This window comes from Ictidomys tridecemlineatus, chromosome 7, assembly GCF_052094955.1.
Source record: "Ictidomys tridecemlineatus isolate mIctTri1 chromosome 7, mIctTri1.hap1, whole genome shotgun sequence".
NCBI classification, from domain to species: Eukaryota; Metazoa; Chordata; class Mammalia; order Rodentia; family Sciuridae; genus Ictidomys; species Ictidomys tridecemlineatus.
Genome location: NC_135483.1, coordinates 165,933,229 through 165,961,185, shown reverse-complemented (window position 1 = coordinate 165,961,185; position 27,957 = coordinate 165,933,229). Strand labels below are relative to the sequence as shown.

The window sequence follows — 27,957 nt, the reverse complement described above, 5'->3', positions numbered from 1 at the left end:
TTTAGTAAGTAAGTGCCTTTGGATTCAAACCCTGGTACCAAAATAAATGTTTTTGAAAGAATGCTGCTCTACTTTCTGCCCTTGAGGTGTATAGACTTTTCTTCTGCCTAAAAACAAGAGACTTTACCATCATTTCCTTATACATTTTTAAATGTATCTTTCATATCAGAAACTTTATTACAAAACTTGCTTTTGTGTTAAACCTACAACACATTTATGTAATTAAAATTGAAAATGAACGTATTTTAAGTATTCAAGAAATGAGTGTGGATTTTTACACTTAAAAATATTAAAAATGGAGTTATTAAAATAATGTTATTCGGATAATGTTTTCTACTTTGATTTTTCCTCCATGGTTGTTTTCAATTTTGAAAAAACAACCATGATTGTTTCTGTGGGTTGTTTGAACTTTTTCAATTCATCAAGAGAGTAATATACTGAGAGAAGATAGCTTCTTGCCTGTTCAAATTCACTATCATATATAAATATTTGTGTACTAACCTGTATTCTTTTCTTTACATCCTTAGGCTAGATTCTTAGAAAGAAAATTATTGTTCAAAACAATGGCCTTGTTAAGAATTTGTTCTAGAAAAGTTATACTAATATATACTCTTACCCTCTGTTTAAAAGAACTCTTGATATCTTTGAGTATTATCACAGTTTTGGGACATTTAAAAATCCAGTCCCATTAGTGCTGCTATTAAATAGGGGAAATGATCCCTATATTTCAATATTTTTTAAAGTGTTGAGTGTTTTAAAATTAGTAATTGAAAGTGGGAACATCAGCCTTATTGACTAAGCATATTGCAATGTTAACTGAGAAATCTATATATTTTAAAATTTTGCCTATGGTATATCACAATTATCTTTAATGTATTTTGAAGAAGTAAATAATATACAGGTGAAAGCTTCTAGGAACAGGTTTTCTTTTCTATTTTGTTTTTCTTTCTGTTTTCTTATGATAAGTTAGGCTATCTAGGAACCCTTAATTGTTCAGACCTTTTTGATGATAGTCATAGTTTATGAGCATGAATTTCAGAAGTAGGTTTTGAGTCCAGATAAAAGCATATCATGTAAACACAGCAATGCTTAAGGAGATAGATACTTTTCATATAAAACTGAGCAGGTATTGTTTTATATATGTGGAATTTACTAAAACAAGGAACAAAGATATACATATAGAAAAGAATGGGTTGTATCATAAAAATTCAGCTGATTTTATGCCTATGAACTATTTAGTTAGCCTTATCTATCATGATCCAGTAAAAATAATACCATACTCAAGGAGAGAAAAGGCTATGTTCACATCCTGGCTCTCATGCTTATTGTTTAATTTTAAACAAATTACTGATCTCTGGTATCATCTGTAAAATAGGCAGTTACTACCTACCTCATTGATTTATTAAATGGATTGAATAAGATTAAAGTTATAAAAAAGCTTGTAAATATTTAATACCCCCAAAAGTTCATTCCTTTCTTCATGCCTTTTCTTCTTATATTGTCACTTAAGTACTCTCTCATCATCATGAGGGATTAATAATAATAGGATAAGTTGTAACTAAATAGTGTTAAAAATATAATTACATTTTTCTTCAGTTAAAACCTCTTCAAAAAATTGTTGAACCATCTATGTTTATGAATATTGCACCACCTCCAGAAAGAACAGATCCCCTAACGTAAGTGTTTTAAGTCTCGTTAATATGGTCAGATCATGTACAATTTTAGTAAAATTTGACAGAGTAATTTAGTTATCTTAAAAAGCCTTGAGGACATGACTAGGATGGGCTAGAAACCAAGGTAAAGAAAATATTGACTTGTTTTGTTTAATAAGGTGGGAAAATATTTGAATTTCTGGGTGTAGTCTTGGAGAAAGGAGATGAGAAGATGTGGAGTCAAGAAAGAGAGAGAAAGAGCCTCCTTCATGCCTGAAGGAGGAGCAGGAAAGGCTTAATGAGAAAGTTGTCCAGTGAGAGACTCCTTTCTGGGAATAGAGGTCAGGGACTTTTAAGATCAGGGTGTCAGGTAGTTGTCAGTTTTCTGTTCTGCAGTATAGTAATGTTACTTCCACCTCCATAACACTCCAATTGTTACTTCCAAATCAACAGTAAAAAGACATGGTAAAAACCATCAATAGCAAAATAAAAGTAATTTAAAATATAATATGCTGATCTATCTTGAAATTTCAACAATAAAAATAAAGAAAAATGAGCACTCAAGAAAGAGATTTAATCTTTAGTGTTAAAGAATAAGAAGTGGAAAAAAATCTGAAATGGTATTGAGGGAACTCCATATAGAATGCAAAATTGTTTTCTAAATGCCTATTTTCCCTAGTCATACCAATACTGGGTATTAAAAATATATATCACCTATTTGGTATTGTGATCTGTGAAAATAATAAAGTTGTTGTATTGTTTCCTTTATATATTGACATTTCCCCCTCTGTTTATTGATTAAGTAAGAATTTACTGAATGTCTGCTATATCCCCCAGGCACTGAAACTACAAAGATAAATGAGTTCTGGTTGCTGACCTCAATCTCATGGTTTAATGAAAAGATAATATGCAAAAAATTAATGATAACTAGCATTATAATGCAGATAGGATAAGAACCCTTCTAGACCCCTTCCAGAGCTAAACATAAAGAACCATGGGACAGTTAATACGCTTTTAATTCTCTGAGGAGTTGGGGAAGACAGTATTATCAAGTAAGGCTACAAAAAAGGAAATGTTTGAGGTAAGATTTTGGAAAAAAAAAAAAAAGATACATTAAGCTGATTTCAGAGGGGTGTGGGAACACATTCTCCAAAGAGGGCACTATATAAGGCTATGCTGTATTGCAGTAGCTAATTGTGAGTGGATAGTGAGTAGTTAGCTGTGAGTATCTAAGAGCAGCACAGGAGCAAGGAGGGGAATAATGTGAGAGAGAGGAGTAGGCATAGGCAAGGTATAGCGATTAAGAATTCAGGATCAGGTGTGGTGGTGCCTGTGTAATCCTAGTGGCTCAGAAGGCTGAGATAGAAGGATTATGAGTTCAAAGCCAGCCTCAGCAACTTAGCAAGGCACTAAGCAACTCAGTGAGACTCTGTCTCTTCTCTAAATAGAATACAAAATAGGGCTAGGGATGTGGCTCAGTGGTTGAGTGGCTCTGAGTTCAATTCCCAGTACCAAAAACAAAACAAAACAACAACAACAAAAAAAAAACCCAGGATCTACACTGGATGATGTATGCCTGTAATCCCAGCAGCTTGAAAGTTTGAGGCAAGAGGATCATGAGTTCAAAGACTGCCTTGGCAACGAAGCAAGGCCCTAAGTAACTGAGTGAAACCTATATATAAATAAAATATGAAAAAAGGGCAAGGATGTGGCTTTGTGCTTAAGCACCCCTAGGTTCAATCCCCAGTATTAAAAAAAAAAAAAAAAGAATTCAGGCACTAGAGCCAGACTAGTTGGGTTCCAGTACTAGCTATATGACTTTGGGCAAGTTACCTAGGTAATTGATCCTTTATTTATTGAATATTTGGTCTGTGCAGAGACATATGGCTTAGAGACTGACAGAGGATTATTGTGATATTAACTAGGTGATGAGTCCAGTTGCAGCTGTGGCACCAGTTTTGGAGTAAATTAACCCATCTAGTGGTATCTGGTATACAGCTATAGATCCAGTCAATGCTTCTTCTTCCTTACTTGCTAGTAAAGACTATCAGAATCAGTTTGCATTTAGCTGGCAAGAAGAGCGCTATACTTTCCTTCTCCTGCCTCAGAGGTATATCAGCTCTCAGCCCTAAGTCATAATTTAGTTTCCCGGGATCTTGATCACCTTTTCCTTCTGTAAAATCTCATACTGGCGTATTGCATTGGTAAAATTTTGCTGATTGGACTAGTGAATAAGAAGTAGCAACTATCCTAGGTTTATCAATGAGACATTTTCACATCAGAGAGTAGGAAATAAATATGCAGAAATTCAGGAGCTTTCTACCTCAGTGGAATTTCTAAGGGCCAGTGATATTGGGCATGTTGAGATATCCCTTCTAAGGAGATTGTTGCATTTGTTCCCTCCTACAACCAAAAGAGAGACACAATACCTAGTGGGCTAATTTGGATTTGAAGGTACCCTGTTCTTCATTTGAGTGTGTTAGTATGGCCTATTTACTGAGTGACCCCCAAAGCTGGTAGTTTTGCATGGAACCCAGAACAAGAGAAGGCTCTGCAACAGTTGCAAGGTGCTTTGCCAGTTGCTCTGCCACTTGGACCCATATGATACAACAGATCTAGTGGCATAATACATGTCAGTGACAGATGGAGACAGTATGTTTGGAGATTTTAGCAAGCCCCTATGGATGAATCATGGAACAGACCCTTAGAATTTTGGAACAAAGTCCTATCACCACCTGCAGATAGCTACTCTACTTTTCAGAAAGAGTTCCAGTATGACACTGGACTTAGTAGAGACTGAATGTTTAATCATAAGCTACCAAGTTACCATGCAAACTGAGCTGCTGTCATTAACTTGGTTGTCTGACCCACTAAGCCATAAAGTTGGCAGTGCACAGTGATACTTCATCATCAAACGGAAATGATATTATGTGACCGGGCCCAATCTTACACTAGTTACATATTTTTCTTCCCTACATGTAGTGCTTCTGACAAAACTACAGTTTATGAACTTGAAAGATGCCTTTTCCATGATCATGCTATTCCACACAGCATTGTTCTAATCAAGGAACTCACTTCATAGCAAACAAAATGCAGCTTTGTTTCCATGATCATTAAATTTGTTGGTCTTATCATGTTCCCTGCCATACTGAAGCATCTGGATTAACAATGGAATAGCCTTTTGAAGATTCAGTGACAGTAGCAGCTGGGTGGCACTTTTAAGTCTGGGGCAAGGTTCTTTAGAAGGTTGTTTGTGCTCTGAATCAGTGACTGATATATATTGTTTTTTTTCCCATAGTTAAGATTCATGCATGGGTTCATGTATAAAGGTGTGAAAATGGAAGTTATGCTACTCAGTGTTACCCATAGAGATCCTCTAGCAAAATTCTTGCTCTGTTTCATGTAACCTTATCCTCCACTGATCTGTAAGTCTTAGTTCTAAGGGGAAAAGTAGACATAAGGACTTCCACAGAACTGCATGTGAATACTGCTATCTAGCCACTTTGGGCTCCTCATTCCTCTGCATCAGCAAGCAAACAAAGGAATTACTGCACTTGTAGGTGATTGATGTGGTGCTATTACTTCCTGAACCAGAGAATTCTGAGGCAATAATATATAAATATATAAAGAAGGGGAAAAATGGTGAGCTCTGTTTTGACATACTGAGTTTAAGGTGCTTACCACTATGCATAATACAGTTTAAGAACATGAGTTTTATTGTCAAAGAAGCTGTGTTCAGATGTTTGCTTTGTCATTTCTCAGCTACAAGACTTTGGGGGTAGTTGCTTAACCTCTTTAAACCTAGCTTTTTTTTTTTTTTTTAAAGAGACAGAGAATTTTTTTAAATATTTTTTTTTTTTTTTAGTTTTCGGCAGACACAACATCTTTGCTCGTATGTGGTGCTGAGGATCAAACCCGGGCCGCACGCATGCCAGGCAAGCGTGTTACCGATTGAGCCACATCCCCAGCCCAAAAACCTAGCTTTTTATGTGTAAAGTAGGATCTAATGATTTTCATCTCATTAGATGCATTTACTATGAAAACTGAGGTAATATTTTATATGGAGTCATATGAACACAGTGTCTAACACACAGTATATTCCATAGAATTAATAGATTTAAAGACTGAGATACTTGGGAGACAGATTCAGCTGTAAATATTGGGAGAGAGGTCTGGGCTCAGATATTTTCTATTTTTCTTTCTTCAGGTCTCTCTTTTCCCCCTTGCTGCTCATGGTCTTAGTAGAAAGCAGAGTGAAGTTAGCACTTTTCTCAGCAATAATTCCTGATTATTTTCTTCTTTCTTAACTCTATACTCTGATGGCTTAAGGTAGATAGGCAAGCTGAATAAAAGACAGAAGGTTTCAGAAGTAATAGCTACCACTGGTTTTAGAAGTGCACTTTGATATATATCAATATTTAATTTTATTACCATTTTTCAGAAATGTTATTACACCACGACCAGTAGAATATCCAGCATTTTTATCCCCAGACCTGAATGTTACTGTTGGGACTCCAACTACTTCGAAGGAGACAAACCAGACACCTGTTGTGCGGCTTGAAAAACTTGAGCAACAACCCCGGGAAAGGTAAAAAACCCAAAAGTTTTCATTTATTTATTATTTATGTCATAGGTTAATTTCTTCCTTTGAGACATGGGCTTGGTATAGGTCCAGCCACATTGACTGTGTTATTTCATGGGTTCATGGATTATCCAATTCAGATGTTTTGTTTAACAACAACAACAAAAAAGTCAGTTTATAGCAAGAAAAGAGTTGAAAATTCACTTATGAGGAAGAAAGCTTATTATTTCTTACTGTCTTCAATCAAAAATGTTTTCCGTAGCCTCTTGTTCTTTTGTGTATTTCTTATCCTTTTTTTTCTCTATGCTTCAGTCTGGATATTTTCTTCTGATTTACATTCTAGTTCAGTGGTTTTTTTTTGTTTCTAACCTGCTGTTAAACCAGTTGAATTCTTTATTTCAGTTATTCTTTTTCTGGAATGTGCATGTATTTGTATACTTTCTATTTATCTTCCCAAACCCCTAGCCTTGTCTTCTAACACCTTAAACATATTAGTTGTGTTGGTCAGCTCAGACCACTATTAAAAAAATATCAGAGAGGAGGTGGCTAAAACTTTATACACTCATTTTTCATAGTCCTGGAAGTTAGGAAGTCCAGAATCAAGGTGCTGACTGATTTGATTCCTGCTGAGGGCCCTGTTCCTCATTTGCAAATCACCTTCTTGCTGTACCATCACAGAGTGGAAGGGAGGGGGTATGTGATTTTTCTTATGTCTCTTCTTATATGGACACTAATTTCACTCAGAAAGAAATTACCTCCCAAATATCATTACATAGGGGATTAGGGCTTTAACATATTAATTTGGGTAGGGGGAGAGCACTCAAAGTACAGGAATTATTGCTGTTTTAATGTTAAGATCTAATGACTCCATTATCTGAATCTCTTATAAATATGTTCCAAATGTTGGTTTTTATATTAGTTTTCAGTCTTTTTATTTTTTATTTTTGGCACCCAATGCTGCTTAATCACTGAGACACATCCCCAGCCTTTTTTTATTATTTTCATTTTGACATAGGTTCTTGCTAAGTTGCTTAGAACCTTGCCAAGTTGCTGAGGCTGGCCTTTACAATCCTCCTGCCTCAGCCTCTTGAGCCTCTGAGATTATCGGTATGTGCCACTGCTCCTGGCAGATTTTACATTCTTGTATGCCTAGTTGTGCTACTGGATATAGGTACTGTATTTGAAAATTTTTAGAACTAATTTGAGGCTCTTAACTACATATTATTACAGAGAAAGTATTTATTTGCATCTGATAGACAGTTAGGCAAAGAATACAGGAAATTCCCAGATCACTTTAATGTAATTAAGATCAAGACTGAAATGATTTGTAGCTGGTCTTTAGTTCCTGTGATGATTAATCTTTTTCTGCTTTACTCTTACTCCTAGTGACAGAACTGGAATTAGGAGGAGGAAAGACAGCCAAGTCATGATATTTAAAGAAGCTAGATAAAATATATTTTTCAATTTTGTTAGAAAGCCTCAATGAGGGCCAGGTGTGGTGGTGCACACCTGCAATCCCAGAGACTTGGGAGGTTGAGGCAGGAAGATTACAGGTTCAAGGAGAGTCTCTGAAATTTAGTAAGACCCTAAGCAACTTAACAAGACCCTGTCTTAAAATAAAAAAAATAAATAAAACGTGTTAGGGATGTAGCTCAGTGACAAAGCACTCCTGAGTTAAATCCCAGTACCTTCCTCCCTTAAAATCAATGAGTTGTAGAGGTAGTGAAGGGTTGCAGATCCAAGATTCCATACAGAAAGCAAGCCCAGAGATGTTGAGCCCACAATTTGGTGCCATTTATTTTTCAAGGCATTTGTTGTGACCAAGAAGGTAAAGAACTGGTTCCATGGTTTGGCTATTGTGAGTTGTGCTGCATGAATGGCATGCATGTATCACTGTAGTATGATGACTTTAATTCTTTATGATGAATACTGATAAGTGGGATAGTTGGGTCTTATGTGGTTCCATTCCTAGTTTTTAGAGGAACCTCCATACTGATTTCCATAGGGGTTGTATTTTTTTTTTTAATTTACAATCTCACCAACAGTGTAAAAGTGTTCCCTTTTCTCTACATCCTCTCCAGCATTTAGTATTGTTTGTATTTTTGATGGCTTCCATTTTAACTGCTGTGAGATGAAATCTCAGAGTAGTTTTGATTTGTATTCCCCTAATTGCTAATGATGTTGAGAAACTCACACACATATCATTGTTGTTCATTTCTGTATCTTCTTTTAAGGAGTGTCTTTTAATTCATTTGCCCACTTATTAAGTGCATTATTATTTTTATTTGGTGTTGAGTTTTTTTACTTTATATAGTCTAGATACTAATCCTCTATAAGAAGAACAGCTAGCAAAGATTTCTCCATTATGTAAGTTTTCTCTTCACATTCTTAATTGTTTCCTTTGCTGTGCAGAAACTTTTAAAATTTGATGCCATTCCATTTATTAATAACTCTTGGTATTATTTCAGGAGCATTAGTAGTCCTGTTGAAAAAGTTGTTGCCTGTGTCTATATGCTAAAGTATTGACCATAGGGAGTTCATAACTCACTTGAAGCTTATGTATGAAATATGATATGTCAAGAGCTTTGTAATGTTTTGAACAACCAATAAAAAAATAAAGTATTGACCATATATATATATATATATATATTTTTTCCCCCTAGCAATTGCATAGTTTCTGGTCTGATTCCTAGGTCTTTAATATGTATTTAGTTGATGTTGGGGCAGGGTGAGAGAAAAGGTGTAGTCTCATTGTTGTACATATGGATAACCACTTTTCCTAGCTCCATTTGTTTAAAAGTCTGTCTTCTGCAGTGTGTTTTTGGTGCCTTTATCAAGGATCAGATGACTGTATCTGTGTGGATTTGTCTAGTGTCTCCTATTCTGTACCTTTTTTTGGTCTATGTGTCTGTTTTTATGTCAATGACATGCAGTTTTTGTTACTAAAACTCTTTAGTATAATTTGAAGTCAGATATTGTGATGCCACCAGCATTACTTTTTTGGCTTAGAATTGCTTAAACTATTCTGAATCTTTTATTTTTCTAAATGAATATTAGAACTGTTTTCTAGTTATGTGAAGAATGTTATTGATATTTTGATGGGGATTGCATTGAATCTCTATATTGCTTTGGTAGTATGGCTACATTAACATTTTAATTCTGCCTATTCATGAATATGGGAGGTCTTTTCATCTTTGTGTGTCTTCTACAATTTCTTCCTTCAATGTTCTATAGTTTTCTTTACAGAGTCTTTCATCTTCTGTGTTAGATTGATTCCTAGATAATTTTTTGAGGCTATTGTGAATAGGATTGTTTTCCTGATTACTTTCACAGCAGATTCATTGTTGGTATAAAAGAGATTTTTGTATATTACTTTTGTAATTAGCTACTTTGTTGAATTTGTTTATTTGATCTAGCAGTCTTTTGTTGGAGTTTTAATTTTTTTATCTTCTCAATATAGGACCATATTTGTAAGCACTGATAATTTGACTTCTTCCTTTCCTTTTTTAAAAAATTTTTCCTGTGTGTGTGTGTGTGTGTGTGTGTGTGTGTGTGTGTGTGATGCTAGGGATTGAACCCAGGCCCTTGTGCATGCAAGGCAAGCACTGTGCCAACTGAGCTATATCCCAGCCCTTTCCTATTTTTATTCCTTTTATTTTCTTCTCTTGCCTAATTGCTCTGACTAGAATTTCTAGTACTAAATAGGAATAGTGAGAGTTGACATCCTTGTCTTATTCTGGATTTTAAAGGAAATGCTTTTAGTTTTTCCTGATTTACTATGATGTTGGCTTGGTGTGTGTGTGTGTGTGTGTGTGTGTGTGTGTGTGTGTGTGTGTGTGTATGTGTATATGTATATATATAAAATCTCCTTTATGATGTTGAACTAAGTTCCCTAGTTTCTTCAGTGTTCTTATTATGAATGGGTGCTGAATTTTGTCATGTTTTTTTCTGCATCTATTGAGATGACCAAGTGTTTTTTGTCCTTAATTCTGTTTGTGTGGTGGACTACACTTATTGATTTGCATGTTAAACCATTCTTTCATCTCTGGGATAAAACCAAATTGGTCATGATGGTACAGTCTTCTTAATATGCTGTTGAATATGATTTGCTAATATTTTATTAAGTATTTCTGCACCTAAGTTCATCAGGAATATTGGTCTCTAGTTTTCTTTCCTGATGTTTCCTTATCTGGTTTTGGTATGAGTGTGATACTAGCTACATAAAATGGATTTGTAAGTATTCCATCTCTATTTCATGGAGCATTGGCATTAATTCTTCATCACAGATCTGGTAGAATTCAGGGTTTTTCTTTGTTAGACCTTTTTTTTTTTTTTGCTTCTATCTCATTACTATTTGTTGGTCTGTTTAGGTTTTTTATGTCTTCTCAATTCAATTTTGCTGGTAATTTTTGTCTAGAAATGTTTTCATTTCTTGTAGGTTTTCCAGTTTATTAGAGTATTAAGTTTTCAGAATAGTTCTTAATGATCCACTGTATTTCTATGATATTTGTGGTGATTTCTCCTTTTTTCATCACTAATTTTTAAATTTGGGTCTTGTCTCTTTTTCTTTTGGTTAGTTCGTCTATAGCTTAAAAATGTTGTTTACTTTTTGAAAGAGTCAACTCTTTGTTTTATTGATTCTTTGTATTTTTTTTAATTCTCAATTTCATTAATTTTGGTTCTGATTTTAATTATATCCTTCACTTTGCTGGTTTTGGAATTGGTTTATTGTTCCTTTTCAGGGGCCTTTAGATGCATCATTAGGTTGTTTATTTGTTCTGATTTTCCTTTGTAGATATTCATAGCTATAACATTTCCTCTTTGAACTGCTTTCCTAGTATTCCAGAGGTTCTGACATCCCATAGGAATTTTTAAATTTCTCCCCCGATTTCTTATCACACATTGATCATTCAGAAGTAAATTTTTCAATCTCCATCTGTTTATACAGTTTCTACAGGGTTGTGTGTGTGTGTGTGTGTGTGTGTGTGTGTGTGTGTTGATTTCATTCTGTTATGATCTGATAAGATGTAAGGAATTATATCATTTTTTTAAAACTTTTAGAGAGTTACTTTGTGGCCTAAAATATGGCCTGATTTTGAGAAGGTTCCGTGTTTCTCTGAGAAGAAAGTATATTCAGTTGCTGTTGGATGAAATATTCTATAGATGTCTGTTAAGTTCATTTGATTTATAACATTTTTCAGGTCCAAAGAGTCTTTACTGAGTTTATATCTCAATGATCTATCTGATAGTGAGAAAAGTATGTTGAAATCACCCAGTATTATTGTACTAAGTTCTGTCAAAGGCTTTAATTTGAGTAGTATCTCTTTAATGTATCTCTTTTAGACCTTCTTTGTCTCTTCTGATTGATATTATTTTGAAGTCTGGTTTGTCAAATATAAGAATAGATACTTCTACTTACTTCCAGGCTTTATTCACATGGTATATTAATTTACAGCCTTTCACCTTCAGCCTGTGACTGTCTTTGCCTAGAAGGTGTGTCTCTTGCAAACAACATATAGTTTAGTCTTGATTTTTTTCTTTTTTCTTTTTAAATTTATATATGACAGCAGAGTACATTACAATTCTTATTACACATAGAGAGCACAATTTTTCATTGTGTACAAAATATATTGTTGTTTACAAAATATATTCACATTATTGTGTACAAAATATATTCACATCAGTTTATATCTTCATATATGTACTTTGGATAATAATATCCATCACATTCCACCATCATTTCTAACCCCATCTTCCCTCCCTTCCCCTCCAAATCCTCTGCCCTATCTAGAGTTCATCTATTCCTCCTATGCTTCCTCTCCCTATCCCACTATGAATCAGCCTTCTTATATCAGAGAAAACATTCAGCATTTGGTTTTGGGGGATTGGCTAACTTCACTTAGCATTATCTTCTCTAATTCCATCCATTTACCTGCAAATGCCATAGTTGTATTCTTTTTTATTGCTGAGTAATATTCCATTATGTATATATGCCATATATTTTTTATCCATTCATCTATTGAAGGGCATCTAGGTTGGTTCCACAGTTTAGCTATTGTGAATTGTGTTGCTATAAACATTGATGTGGCTGTGTCCCTGTAGTATGCCATTTTTAAGTCCTTTGGGTATAGACTGAGGAGAGGGATAGCTGGGTCGAATGGTGGTTCCATTTCCAATTTCCCAAGAAATCTCCATACTCCTTTCCATATTGGCTGCACCAAATTGCAGTTCCACCAGCAGTGTATGAGTATACCTTTTCCCCATATCCTCACCAACACTTATTGTTGTTTGTCTTTATAATAGCTGCCATTCTGACTGGAATGAGATGAAATCTTAGAGTGGTTTTGATTTGCATTTCTCTAATTGCTAGTGATGATGAACATTTTTTCATATATTTGTTGATTGATTATATATTCTCTTCTGAGAAGTGTCTGTTCAGTTCCTTGGCCCATTTATTTATTTGGGTTATTTGATTTTTTTCTGTGCTTAGCTTTTTGAGTTTTTTATATACCCTAGAGATTAGTGCTCTGTCTGATGTGTGAGGGCTAAAGATTTGCTCCCAGATTTAGGCTCTCTATTCACCTCACTGGTTGTTTCTTTTCCTGAGAAGAAACTTTTTAGTTTGAGTCCATCCCATTTATTGATTGTTGATTTTAATTCTTGCACCAAAGGAGGCTTATTAAGGAAGTTGGGGCCTAATCCCACATGATGGAAATTAGGGCCTACTTTTTCTTCTATTAGACTCAGGTTCTCTGGTTTTATTCCTAGGTCCTTGATTCATTTTGAGTTGAGTTTTGTGCATGGTGAGAGATAGGGTTTAATTTCATTTTGTTTCATATGGATTTCCAGTTTCCCCAGAACCATTTGTTAAAGAGGCTATCTTTTCTCCAATGCATGTTTTAGAACCTTTGTCTAATATAATTGTAATTTTGGGGTTAGTCTCTATGTCCTCCATTCTGTACCATTGGTCTACCAATCTGTTTTGGTGCCAATGCCATGTTGTTTTTGTTACTATTGCTCTGTAGTGTAGTTTAAGGTCTGGTATAGTGATGCCGCCTACTTCACTCTCCTGCTAAGGATTGTTTTGGTTATTCTGGGTCTCTTATTTTTCCAGATGAATTTCTTAATTGCATTTTCTATTTCTATGAGGAATGTCATTGGGATTTTGATTGGAATTGCATTAAATCTTTATAGTGCTTTTCAAAGGATGGTCATTTTGATAATATTAATTCTGCCTATCCAAGAGCAAGATAGATCTTTTCATCTTCTAGTCTTCTTTGACTTCTTTCTTTAGGGTTCTATAATTTTCATTATATAGATTTTTTTCACCTCTTTTGTTAAGTTGATTCCTAAGTTGTGTTTTTTTTTTTGAGGCTATTATAAATGGGGTAGTTTTCTCATTTTCCTTTCTGAGGATTTGTCACTAACACAGAGAAATATTTTTGATTTATGGTTATTGATTTTATATCCTGCTACTTTGCTGAACTCATTTACTAGTCCTAGAAATTTTCTGGTGGAACTTTAGAGTCTTCTAGATATAGAATCATATCATCAGCAAATAGTGCTAATTTGAGTTCTTCTTTTCCTATGTGTATCTCTTTAATTTCTTTTGCCTGTCTAATTGCTCTGGCCAGTGTTTCAAGAACTATGTTAAAAGAAGTGGTGAAAGAGGGTATCCCTGATTGTTTCAGTTTTTAGAGGGAATACCTTCAGTTTTCTTCATTTAGAATGATGTTGGCCTGGAGCTTAGCATAGCCTTTATGATGTTGAGATGTTTTTGTTTTCCCTAATTTTTCTAGTGTTTTAAACATGAAGAGGTGCTGTATTTTGTCAGATGCTTTTGCTTCGTCTATTGAGATGATTATATGATTCTTATCTTTAAGTCTATTGATGTGATGAATTACACTTATTGATTTTCGTATGTTGAACCAACCTTGCATCCCTAGGTCATCCTACTTGATTGTAGTGCATGATCTTTTTCATATATTTTTATAATTGATTTGCCAGAATTTTGTTGAGAATTTTTGCATTTATATTCATTAGAGATATTGGTCTCTTTTTTTGATGTGTCTTTGCCTGGTTTTGGAATCAGTGTCATATTGACCTCCTAGAATGAGTTTGGAAGTTCTCTCTCTTTTTCTATTTCCTGAAATAAATTGAAGAGTATTGGAATTAGTTTTTCTTTAAAGACCTTGTAGAACTCAGCTGTGTATGCATCCGGTCCTGGGCTTTTTTTTGGTTGGTAGATTTTGATGATATCACTTGAAATTGATCTGTTTAAATTGTGTATATTGAATCCTGATTCAATTTGGGCAAATTATATGAGTCTATAAATTTGTCAATGCCTTAGATATTTTATATTTTATTGGGAGTACAAGTTTTCAAAATAATTTCTAATTATCTTCTGTATTTCTGTAGTGTCTTCCTTTTTCATCACGTATGTTAGTAATTTGAGTTTTCACTCTCCTTCTCTTTATTAGCATGGCTAAGAGTCTGTCAATTTTATTTATTTTTTTGAAGAACTAACTTTTTGTTCTGTCAATTTTTTTAATTGTTTCTTTTGTTTCAATTTTATTGATTTCAGCTCTGATTTTAATTACTTCCTGCCGTCTACTGCTTTTGTTGTTGATTTGTTCTTCTTTTTTCTAGGGCTTTGAGATGTACTATCATTTATTTGTTGATTTTTTCTTCTTTTAAGGAATGAACTCCATGCAATGAACTTTCCTCTTAGAACTGCTTTCATAGTTTCCCAGAGATTTCAATATATTGTATCAGTATTCTCATTCACCTCTAAAAATTTTTAATCTCCTCCTTGATGTCTTCTGCAACCCATCCTTCATTCAGTAGCATATTATTTAGTTTCCAGGTTTTGGAGTGGATTTTACTTCTTATTTTATCATTGATTTCTAATTTCATTCCATTATTATCTGATAGAATTCAGGGTAGTATCTCTACTTTTTTATGTTTTCTAAGATTTGCTTTGTGGCATAGTATATGGTCTATTTTAGAGAAGGATCCAAGTGCTGCTGAGAAGAAAGTGTATTTGCTTGTTGAAGGATGAAAAAATCCTATATATGTCAGTTAAATCCAAATTATTGATTGTATATATTATTGAGTTCTATAGTTTCTTTGTTCAGCTTTTATTTGGAAGATCTACCTAGTGATGAAAGAGGTGTGTTAAAGTCACCCAAATTTATTGACATTATGATCTGTTTGACTCTTGAACTTGAGAAGAATTTGTGTGATGAATGTAGATGCTCCATTGTTTGGGGTATATATATTTATAATTGTTAAGTCTTGTTGGTGTATGGTTCCCTTGAGCAGTATGTAGTGTCCTTCTTTATCTTTTTTGATTGACTTTAGTTTGACATCTACTTTATTTGTTTTTTTTTAATTTTTTTTTATTGGTTGTTCAAAACCTTACAAAGCTCTTGACATATCATACTTCGAACAATAGTTTCAAGTGAGTTATGAACTCCCATTTTTACCCCAAATACAGATTGCAGAATGACATAGGTTACACATTCACATTTTTACATAATGCCATACTAGTGACTGATGTATTCTGCTACCTTTCCTATCCTCTACTATCCCCCTCCCCCCATCTTCTCTTTCTATCCCATCTACTGTAATTCATTTCTTTCCTTATTTTTTCTTCCAATTCCCCTCACAACCTCTTTTATGTAGTTTTTTATAACAATGAGGGTCTCTTTCCATTTCCATGCAATTCCCCTTTTCTCTCTCTTTCCCTCCCATCTCGTGCCTCTGTTTAATGTCAATCTTTTCTTCCTGCTCTTCCTCCCTACTCTATTCTTAGTTGCTCTCATTATATAAAAGAAGACATTTGGTATTTGTTTTTTAGGGATTGGCTAGCTTCACTAAGCATAATCTGCTCTAATGCCATCCATTTCCCTGCAAATTCCATGATTTTGTCATTTTTTAGTGCTGCGTAATACTCCATAGTGTATAAATGCCACACTTTTTTAATCCATTCATCCATTGAAGGGCATCTGGGTTGGTTCCACAGTCTAGCTATTGTGAATTGTGCTGCTGTGAACATCGATGTGGCAGTATCCCTGTAGTACGCTCTTTTAAGGTCTTCAGGGAATAGACCAAGAAGGGCAATAACTGGGTCAAATGGTGGTTCCATTCCTAGCTTTCCCAGGAATCTCCATACTGCTTTCCAAATTGGCCGAAACAATTTGCAGTCCCACCAGCAATGTATAAGAGTACCCTTTTCCCCACATCCTCTCCAGCACTTGTTATTGTTTGACTTCATAATGGCTGCCAATCTAACTGGAGTTAGATGGTATCTTAGGGTAGTTTTGATTTGCATTTCTCTGACTGCTAGAGATGGTGAGCATTTTTTCATGTATTTGTTGATTGATTGTATGTTCTCCTCTGAGAAGTGTCTGTTCAGGTCCTTGGCCCATTTGTTGATTGGGTTATTTGTTGTCTTATTGTCTAATTTTTTGAGTTCTTTGTAAACTCTGGATATTAGGGCTCTATCTGAAGTGTGAGGGGTAAAAATTTGTTCCCATGATGTAGGCTCCCGATGTACTTCTCTTATTGTTTCTCTTGCTGTGAAAAAACTTTTTAGTTTAAGTAAGTCCCATTTGTTGATTCTTGCTATTAACTCTTGTGCTATGGGTGTCCTGTTAAGGAATTTGGAGCCTGATCCCACAATATGTAGATCGTAGCCAACTTTTTCTTCTATCATACGCAGAGTCTCTGATTTGATATCAAGGTCCTTGATCCATTTTGAGCTAATTTTTGTGCATGGTGAGAGGAGGGGATTCAGTTTCATTTTGTTGTATATGGATTTCCAGTTCCCAACACCATTTGTTGAAAATGCTATCCTTCCTCCATTGCATGCTTTTAGCCCCTTTATCGATTATAAGGTAGTTGTAGTTTTGTGGATTGGTTACTGTGTCCTCTATTCTGTACCATTGGTCCACCCGCCTGTTTTGGTACCAGTACCATGCTGTTTTTGTTACTATTGCTCTGTAGTATGTTTGAAATCTGGTATTGCTATACCGCCTGATTCACACTTCCTGCTTAGAATTGCTTTTGCTATTCTGGGTCTTTTATTCTTCCATATGAATTTCATGATTGCTTTATCTATTTCTACAAGCAATGCCATTGGAATTTTGATTGGCATTGCATTAAACCTATAGAGGACTTTTGGTAATATCACCATTTTGATGATGTTAGTTCTGCCTATCCATGAACAGGGTATATCTTTCCATCTTCTAAGATCTTCTTCTACTTCTCTTTTTAGGGATCTGTAGTTTTCATTGTATAAATCTTTCACCTCTTTTGTTAGGTTGATTCCCAAGTATTTTATTTTTTTTGAGGATATTGTGAACGGAGTGGTTTTCCTTATTTCCATTTCAGAGGCTTTGTTGCTGATATACAGAAAAGCCTTTGATTTGTGCGTGTTGATTTTATATCCCTGCCACTTTGCTGAATTTATTTATTAGCTCTAGTAGTTTTTTTGTAGACCCTTTTGGGTCTTCTAGGTATAGAATCATGTCATCTGCAAATAGTGATAATTTAAGTTCTTCCTTTCCAATTTTTATGCCTTTAATTTCTTTGTCTAATTGCTCTGGCAGTGTTTCGAGAACTATATTGAATGGAAGTGGTGATAGAGGGCATCCCTGTCTTGTCCCTGATTTTAAGGGGAATGCCTTCAATTTTTCTCCGTTCAGAATGATGCTAGCCTGGGGCTTAGCATAAATAGCTTTTACAATATCAAGGTAAGTTCGTGTTATCCCTAGTTTTTCTAATGTTTTGAACATAAAGGGCTGCTGTACTTTGTCGAATGCTTTTTCTGCGTCTATCGAGATGATCATATGGTTCTTATCTTTAAGTCTATTGATATGGTGAATAACATTTATTGATTTCCGTATATTGAACCATCCCTGCATCCCAGGGATGAATCCTACTTGATCATGGTGCACAATTTTTTTGATGTGTCTTTGTATCCGATTCGCCAGAATTTTATTGAGGATTTTTGCATCTAGGTTCATCAGAGATATTGGTCTGTAGTTTTCTTTCTTTGATGTGTCTTTGTCTGGTTTCGGAATCAATGTAATGTTGGCCTCATAGAATGAATTTGGAAGGACTCCCTCTTTTTCTACTTCCTGGAATAACTTGAAAAGTATTGGTATTAATTCTTCTTTAAAGGTTTTGTAAAACTCCGCTGTATACCCATCCGGTCCTGGGCTTTTCTTGGTTGGTAGTCTTTTGATTACTTCTTCAATTTCATCCATTGATATTGGTCTGTTCAAATCGTGTGTGTCCTCCTGACTCAGTCTGGGCAAATCATATGTCTTAAGAAATTTATCGATGTCTTCACTATCTTCTATTTTATTGGAATATAGGTTTTCAAAATAATTTCTAATTGTCTTCTGTATTTCTGTGGCGTCTATTGTGATATTGCCTTTTTCATCCCTTATGTTAGTAATTTGAGTTCTCTCTCTTCTTCTCTTCGTTAGCATTGCTAAAGGTTTGTCAATCTTGTTTATTTTTTCAAAGAACCAACTTTTAGTTTTGTTAATTTTTTCGATAGTTTCTTTTGTTTCAATTTCATTGATTTCCGCTCTGATTTTAATTATTTCTTGCTTTCTGCTGCATTTGCTATTGTTTTGCTCTTCCTTTTCTAGGGCTTTGAGATGAAGTGTGAGCTCATTTATTTGTTGGTTTTTCCTTTTTTTGAGGAATGACCTCCAGGCGATGAATTTCCCTCTTAAAACTGCTTTCATTGTGTCCCATAGATTCCGATAGGTTGTGTCTGCATTTTCATTTATCTCTAAGAATTTTTTGATTTCCTCCTTTATGTCTTCTGTAACCCTTTGATCATTCAGTAACATATTGTTCATTTTCCATGTGATATTGGATTTTCCCTTCCTTCTTTTATCATTAATTTCCAGTTTCAATCCATTATGATCAGATAAAATGCATGGTATAATCTCCACCCCTTTATATTTATTGAGGGTTGCCCTATGGCATAATATATGGTCTATTTTTGAGAAGGATCCATGTGCTGCTGAGAAAAAAGTATATCCATTCGATGATGGTTGGTATATTCTATATATGTCAGTTAAGTCTAGGTTATTGATTGTGGTATTGAGGTCTATAGTTTCTTTATTCAACTTTTGCTTGGAGGATCTGTCCCATGGGTGAGAGAGGTGTGTTCAAGTCACCCATAATTATTGTATTGTGGTCTATTTGATTCTTGAACTTGAGGAGAATTTGTTTTATAAACTTCGAAGCGCCATTATTTGGTGCATAAATATTGATAATTGTTATGTCTTGTTGTTTAATGGTTCCTTTTAACAGTATATAATGTCCTTCCTTATCCCTTTGGATTAACTTAGTCTTGAAGTCGATTTTATTCGATATGAGGATGGCCACCCCTGCTTGCTTGCGAGGAGCATGTGCGTGGTATATTTTTTCCCAACCTTTCACCTTCAGCCTGTGTATGTCTTTTCCAGTCAGGTGAGTCTCCTGGAGGCAGCATATTGTTGGATTTGTTTTTTTGATCCATGTTACCAGCCTATGTCGCTTTATTGGAGTGTTTAAACCATTAATGTTTAGAGTTACTATTGATATATGGTTTGTACTTCCAGCCATGTTTGATTATTTATCTCGTTTTTTTTTTTTTAATTGCGTTTGTTTCACCATGATTAGTTTTCCCCCCTCCGTCTGTCTTTACTGAGGTACTTCCCACTGTTGGCTTTGGTTATTGTTTTCCGTTTCTTCCTCTTGAAGTGTTTTGCTCAAGATGCTTTGCAACGCTGGTTTTCTGGCTGCAAATTCTTTTAGTTTTTGTTTATCGTGAAAGATTTTTATTTCGTTGTCGTATCTGAAGCTTAATTTTGCTGGGTACAGAATTCTTGTTTGGCATCCATTGTCTTTCAGTGTTTGAAATTCGTTGTTCCAGGATCTTCTCGCTTTCAGTGTCTGAGTTGAGAAGTCCGTTGTTAACCTTATTGGTTTACCCCTGAATGTAATCTTTCTCTTTTCTCTTGTAGCTTTTAATATTTTTTCTTTGTTCTGTATATTGGATATCTTCATAACAATGTGTCTTGGCGTTGGTCTACTGTGATTTTGTATGTTCGGTATCCTGTATGCATCTACAATTTGTATATCTGTTTCCTTTTTTATTTCTGGAAAGTTTTCTGTAATTATTTCATCTAGTAGATTACTCATTCCCCTTGTTTGAATCTCTATCCCTTCCTCTATCCCAATGACTCTTAAATTTGGTTTTTTTTATATTATCACATATCTCTTGTATGCTTCTCTCATGATTTTTAACCAGCCTATCTGAGATGGCTAGATTCTTTTCCAGATGATATATTTTGTCTTCATTATCTGACGTTCTAGCTTCTACTTGCTCCACTCTATTAATGATACTCTCATTTGAGTTTTTAATTTGGTTTATAGTTTCCTTCATTTCTAAAATTATGGTTTGATTCTTTTTTATAGTCTCTATCTCCTGATAAAGATGCTTAACTTCTTCCTTTATCTGTTTGTGTAATACATTCTCAATGTGTTCTTTCGCTGCTTGAATTTGCTGTCTTGTATCCTCTTTAAGGTTCTGTTACATCTGTCTCAGGTGTTCCATGAGTTCTTTATATGACCATTTTTCTGGTGACTCTATATCCTCCTGAATATTTAGGCTTCCCTGCATTGTTTGCACTCCTTTTCTTCCTTGCTTTTTCATGCTGTTCATATTGTTTCTTGTTCTGTTTGACTGCTGAGTTACTGTTTACTCCTATAAATATATTTGAAGCTTGGGAGGAAAGGTATTAGAAGGGGTGGGTAGAAGTCACTAAAGAGAATAAGAGTAAGCAGGTAGAATTCAAGGAAGGGGGAATAAGAAAATTTAAAAGAAATGTAAAGACAGGAGAAAAGAAGGATAGAAAAAAATAGAAGATTAAAAGGGATTTAAAGAAAAATAATAATAGTAGAAATGGAAAATGAAATTAAAAAATAGAATAAAATAAAATAAGATGGATTAAAAAGCATTTAAAAAGACAGCAAAAAAAAAATTTATAAATGCAGTCTTAGAATTCGATTAACTGCTCTTCCAGTGGATGGAGCTATGCCCACCGGGCCAAGTTTCTCCTCTCAGTAGGCGGGAGTCAATCACTGTGCAGCGGTTCTTCCTCCCGGATTGGGCGGGTCTCCCTTCCTGCTGTTCGCCGTGTGGGCGGGGCCTTTTGCAGAGCTGGTCAGGGGTCGTTTGCAGCACTGGGTTGGCAGGGTGGTCGTCTGCAGCTCCAAACCGCCAGAGGAGGTTCACAGAGTCGGGCCGGCGGGGCCAGGCAGGCAGCGCCTGCTCCCCCACTCACTGCAAGGGTGTAGGCAGCGGCCGCTTGGCGGTAGCCAGTGGCGTTTCACAGAGCCGGTCTGCGGGGCCCAAGCAGACAGCGCCGGCACCCAAGTTCACTGCACCGTGTGAGCAGCGGCCGGCTGCGGTTCACAAAGCCGGGGGGGGGGGGGGGGGGGGGGGCAGGCAGGCAGCCAGCAACGGCTCCCAAGTTCCCTGCTACGTGTGGGCGGTTCACAAAGCCGGGCTGCGGGGGCCCAGGCAGGCAGTTCCTGCTCCTAAACTCACTACAGCGTGTGGCCTGCGGCTGGCTGCGATTCACAGAGCCAGCTCACGGGGGCCCAGGCAGGCAGCGACCGTTCCCACGAACACTGCAGCGTGTGGGCAGTGGTCAGCTGCGGTTCACAGAGCCCGCCCGCGGGGGTCCAGGCAGTCAGTGTCCGCTCCTATGTTCACTGCAATGTGTAGGCAGTGGCCATTTGGCGGCCCCGGCGGGACTGTGCCCCTGCTCTGGGTTGCCGAGATTCAGTATTCTGTGACAATCTGACACCTCCTATTAAACTTACTAGTTCCAGGAAGGTCTCCTTTCAGAGGAATTTTGCTTGAAGTTTCTCAGCAGGACGCATGTGGGTGTATTAATGAGTCTCTCTGATCCCCTTACCACGGAGGCATTGTATGTGCTGCCTCTTCGCTGGCAGCCATGTTCTTCTCACCACATCTACTTTATTTGATATGAGAATGGAAACCCCTGCTTGCTTCCACAGTCCATGTGAGTGGTATGATTTTCCCAACCTTTCACCTTCAGTCTGTGGATGTATTTTCCTATGAGATGAGTCTCTTTCGGGCAGCATATTGTTGGGTCTTTTTTTTTTGATCCAATTTGCTAGTGTATGTCTTTTGATTGGTGAGTTTAAGCCATTAACATTCAGGGTTATTATTGAGACATGATTTGTATTCCCAGCCATTTTTGTTTATTTTTGGTATTTAACATAACTTGGTTTCTCCTCTGATTAGATTTTCCTTTAGTGTAATCACTCCATCTGCTGATTTTCATCATTGTTTTTCATTTTCTCCTCTTGGAATCTTTTGCTGAGGATATTATGTAGTGTAGGCTTTCTAGTTGTAAATTCTTTTAACTTTTGTTTATCATGGAAGGTTTTTATTTCATCATCAAATAAATCTAAAGCTTAGTTTTGCTGGATATAAGATTCTTGGTTGGCATCCATTTTCTTTCAAAGCTTGGTATATGTTGTTCCATGATCTCCTGGCTTTGAGGGTCTGGGTTGAAAACTCTCCTGAGATACGAATTGGTCTCCTCCTATATGTGATCTGATTTTTCTCTCTTGCGACTTTTAAGATTCTATCCTTATTTCGTATGCTAGGCATTTTCATTATAATGAGCCTTGATGTAGATCTGTTCTAATTTTGTACATTTGGTGTCCTGTAAGCCTCTTGTATTTGGTTTTCCAATTCATTCTTCATGCTTGAGAAATTTTCTGATATTATCTCATTGAAGACATTATATATTCCTTTGGTTTGAAACTCTCTGTCTTCCTCTATCTTAATAACTCTTAGATTTAGTCTTTGATGCTGTCCCATAATTCTTGGATGTTCTATTCATGGATTTTTACTGTCTTCACTGTGTGATCAACTTTATTTTCCATATTGTGTACTTTGACTTCATTATCTGATATTCTTTTTTCCAAGTGATCTAGTCTGTTGGTTATGTTTTCTATTGAGTTTTTTATTTGATTTATTGTATCTTTCATTTCAAGGATTTCTGACTGTTTTTTTTTTTCAGATTTCTTTCTCTGTCTTGAAGTAATCTTTTGCTACCTGTATTTGCTCTCTTATCTCTTTGTTGGAGTAATCAATTCTTTTTTTTTTTTTAAAGAGAGAGTGAGAGAGGAGAGAGAGAGTGAGAGAGAGAATTTTTAACATTTATCTTCTAGTTCTTGGCGGACACAACATCCTTGTTGGTATGCGGTGCTGAGGATCGAACCCGGGCAGCACGCATGCCAGGCGAGCGCGCTACCGCTTGAGCCACATCCCCAGCCCCTGGAGTAATCAATTCTTAGTTGCCTGTATTTGCTCATTAAGGTCATTCTTTAATTCACATATCACTTTAATTCTGAACCTTCTGATCTCCTTCTCTGACATTTCATCAACTTTGCTGTTCATGGGTTCTGTTATTATAGTATTCTGGTTTGTTTGGGGCACTTTCCTCCCTTGTTTTTTCATGTTGTCTATGTGTCTTCCTTTCTTGCAGTGTGGATCTGAGATATTATAATTTCTTCCCTATATTCTTGTAGTATCCATGCTGATTATCTATACCTCATCTTGATGTTGGACTTTCAGACTCTGCTGGTATCCCTCAATGTATGCTACTGTATCCAAAAGTAATGGCAGCAATAGCTGAGGTAATTCGAGATAATAGTTAAGGTGCCCCAAGATGGAAGCAATGTCTTACAGAGATGGGGCTGAAAGAGTTGGCCTCACACTCCCTTTGGGATGCCTTCTCTGAAATGCAACTGCTTCTGTCTGTTGTTAAAAAGTTAGGGGCTATTGCATGGGGAAGGCTGTGGCGATGACTACAGTGTCCCAAGATGGAATTTGGTTAGGCTTAGGCTCCCAGGTTGCGGGGGTGGGATGTGTACTCAGACCTACCCTGGACCTGGGTACTGTGCAAGTCGGTGTGGATGGATCTTGTCAGGGTCTGGGTTCCTGTGAATGTCTCTGGTGGTCAGAAGAGGTGGTCCTGTGCCAAAGGCTGGGCTCTGGTGGGTGTCTGCCCCACCAGTGGATAGGTGGACCTGGGCCTACTGTGAGCCTGGGTCCCACGCAGGCTGGTGTGGGCAGTCTAGGCTGGGCCTAGGCTGCCGCAGTTTGGTGTTGATTTTTTTGGCATTCTGCCAGTCTAAGTCTTCAGTTGAGACCATTTACGTTCAATGTTATTATAGAGAGATTCTTATTAATTCTGGTCTTTTTTATTAATTGTAACATTAATTTGGTCCTGTTTCTCATTTGCTTGGTTACTCTTCAAATAAGTTTTGTTCATTTGTGAGCACTGGGGTTTGTCTTTGATTTCTTCTATATGGAGTATTTCTTTTAGTAAGTTCTGTAATGCTGGTTTTGAAGTCATGAGATCTTTTAGTTTTTGCCTATCTTGGAAGGTTTTCTTTCTGCTTTAGTTTTGAAGGATAGCTTTGCTGGATATAACAATCTGAGCTGACAGTTATTTTTGTTCAGTGCTTAGAACACGTCATTTCAAATCCTCCTGGCTTTGTGCTGGAAAATTGGAACGAATTTTGATTGTCGTGCCTCTAAATATGACCTTATGTTTTTCTCTTGAGGCTTTTACAATTGTATCCTTTTTCTATGTGTTAGGCATTTTAATGTGTCATGGAGAAATTCTTTTTTGATCTTGTCTATTTAGGGTTACGAATGATTCCTATATCTGGATGTGTATCTCATTCTCAAGGTTTGGAAATTTTTCTGTTTTTATTTCCCTGAAAATGTTACTCTTGCAATTAGCCTGCCTCTTACAACTCTCCTCAATTTCAATGATTTAGTGTCTTAATATTGTCCCAGAGTTCTTGTATATTCTGATTATGGTTACTTATTTTCTTTTCTTTAAATCCTGTCTAAATTTTCAAGGTTGGCCACTTTGTCTTCCTGCTCTGAGATTCTCTCTTCAGCTTGGTCAACTCTATTTGAGAGACTTTCAACTGAACATTTTAAAAAATTAATTTATTGTGCCTTTCATTTCCAAGATTCCTGTTTGTTCTTTTTCAGTTATCTCTATTTCCTTTCTAAATTTCTCATTCATATCCTGAACAGACAATTGTTTTATCTGTGTTCTCTCAGAATTCATTGATCATTTTTATAATCATTTTAAAAATTCTTTCATCCACTTCAATATCTTTGGGGTCTGTTTATGGCAAATTATATGCTTTAGGAAGTGTTATGTTACCTTGCTTTTCATATTTCTTGTATTCCTATATTGGTTTTTATGCATCTGTTGGGATGGATTTCTCTTCCAGTCTCACATGTGGCCCTTTTTAGGGTTCTGCCTTCTCTTTCCAAAATCTTCTCTAGATTACTTCTCAGAGAGTGACCTAGATTGATATCCCCTTATAGGTGTGTTACCCACAGCCTTTGTGCTAATTTTAGCTTTTTGCTCTTAGCAGTGAATGTCTGTGTATGTGACCTGAGGGCCACCCCCTAGCCATTCCTACTGGGTACCTGGTCATTAGTTTGGGCTTTTTCCTCTTCTATTCTTTGTATTAAAGTATAGTTGAAGTTTCAGTGTTAATTTGTGTGAAGCAAGGTATATTCTGTGTTTTGGGTTAGTTTAGCAACATAGTCCCTATAGGTTTCCAGCACTTCACAGAATAGGAGTAAATAAATAATAGCAAAAACTGATGCATTAATATAAATACCTAGTTTCTAGGATGACATCTATAATGGTAATTCCCACAATGAAAACCAGTCAACAAACAAACAAGGAATGGTGGAGTCAGCAAATGTCAACAGCAAAAACAATAAATAACCATGAACTAAATAAATCTGGCATTAAAGCAAACAGCAGGTGTCAACTGTATGTCATCCAAAGTAGTAATAATTGCAACAACATGATGGAGAAAGGAGTTATATAAAGCAATTAGTTCTAAAAGATGGTAGAAACAGTTCAGCAAGGGAAACAATGTGATAGGAAGCTAGAAGAGGGTTTACAGTGTCTAAAAAGTGAACAGAGAAATGTTCCTGATACTTCCAAGAGAAACCACATATGGTCAGCTGTTGAGAGCCACAGCCAAAGGGGCCCCAGCAAACTTCCAGCTGCCAGCTGATGATTGGTTCACAGCGGCCCCAGCAACATCTAGCTGATTGGCTCCTCTGCGATGATGCTCATTGGGCTATTTCCCTGCCCTTTCAGACCACGGAGCTGTTCATTGGGGGACTTCTTTGGCTCCGCCCACATGACCCAGCCAATCGGCCTCAAGGGAGGAAGATTGTGGGAGTGGGAGAGGCTTGTGGGAAGCTGGTGGTGGCAGTTGGGCTCTGAGGGTTTTTCCTGAGGAACTGTTTTGTTTGGCGTGTGTGGTTCTAAAAATAAAGTTTGTTTCTTTTGACAAGTGGCTCCTGAATTGTATCCAGCCAGACTGCGGCAGTCAGCAAGACCCTGACATGTCCTGGCAGATGGCACTACTAGTAGAGGAAAGCTTGTGCGGGAGTGCTTAATAATAATGATATCAAAGGATTTTAGAGTTGTAAATTTTTCCTGAGTTAATTTGAGCCTGACCTCATAGACCTACAAATCTTCCTAATCTCCTACACTGATAAATTTGATCTGCTTTTCACTGATAATTATGAGTTACTGGCTTCATGTTTTTCAGAGACTGGCTGAAATTTTAATTTCTTTTGTGCTAATTGTTTACAAGATATAATGCTTTTGTTTTATTTATTGTTCTTAGCATGATCCCTGTCCTATGTATGAGTTGTCCAGTCACCTGCCAGATGCCACTGTGGACTTCTGGACTGCCCTAATGCTGAATATCCTTAATTGTTTAAGCCCTACCTAATAGAGAACAAGAATTTTGGTTTACTTCCCCCAACTTTGCCCTCTTTCAGCAGGAAGCAGCTTGGAGATGTCATTACCCATTTTCCTATAGAAATGGGATGTGGAAATTGACAGTGGGGTAATGTAACAGTGGTCCACTTTATGCTTTGAATATAGCCCTTGCTTCTCTGTACTGCAACTTATTTTTAAAATGGACATGTTTCTTTATCTTTTTCTCTCTCTACTCCTCCCCTAATCTTTTACCCTCCCTAATATCAAGGGAAAAGAGATTACTTTTCTTCCCCATAGTAGGAAGTTATCTGCTTCTAAGTGCACACCCACCATAGGAATAAAGTAATCCAGACTTTGGGGGTGGTACCAGAAGATCTCAGAAATTTTATCTCCCAAATTAACAAGTGAATTACAACTCCAACAGGGAACATGTGGAATGTAATCTTTGAATCACCTCTTTGAAAGCCTCCTGATGGGCAGCTTCTAAGATAGGAGTCCCCTGTGTTTCTCCTTTGCTAGCAAAATAATGAATCTTTTTCCTTTTTCTCATCAAAAGAAAAGAAAAGAAAAGAATGGATAGTCACTGCCTATGCCCATCTGTCCTTTCCATTTTTTCTTGAGGTATATACTAAGAGAGAGAAAGAGCAAGGGCTGGGGGTTGTTAACCCCTTTCTCTTTTTTGTGTTGCTCACCAAACTGCCAGTTGGAGTATCTAAAACTGAAGCTGGTTGAAATAGTTCTCAGCTTGCCTTCTGACCAGTATAAGGTAGGATGTCAAATGGAGTTTTTCCTGGATACACCAGATCAAATG

At 36.4% G+C, this 27,957-nt stretch overlaps 1 protein-coding gene across 1 annotated transcript in view; it reads left to right on the top strand.

Annotated features, from left to right (window-relative positions):
• The window catches only part of Catspert (catsper channel auxiliary subunit tau), a 134,251-nt gene that overhangs the window by 49,814 nt on the left and 56,480 nt on the right, over window positions 1–27,957 (top strand). Inside the window, 2 exon segments of the mRNA XM_078017868.1 lie at window positions 1,597–1,676; window positions 6,094–6,240. Coding sequence (XP_077873994.1) covers window positions 1,597–1,676; window positions 6,094–6,240 — 227 coding nt within the window.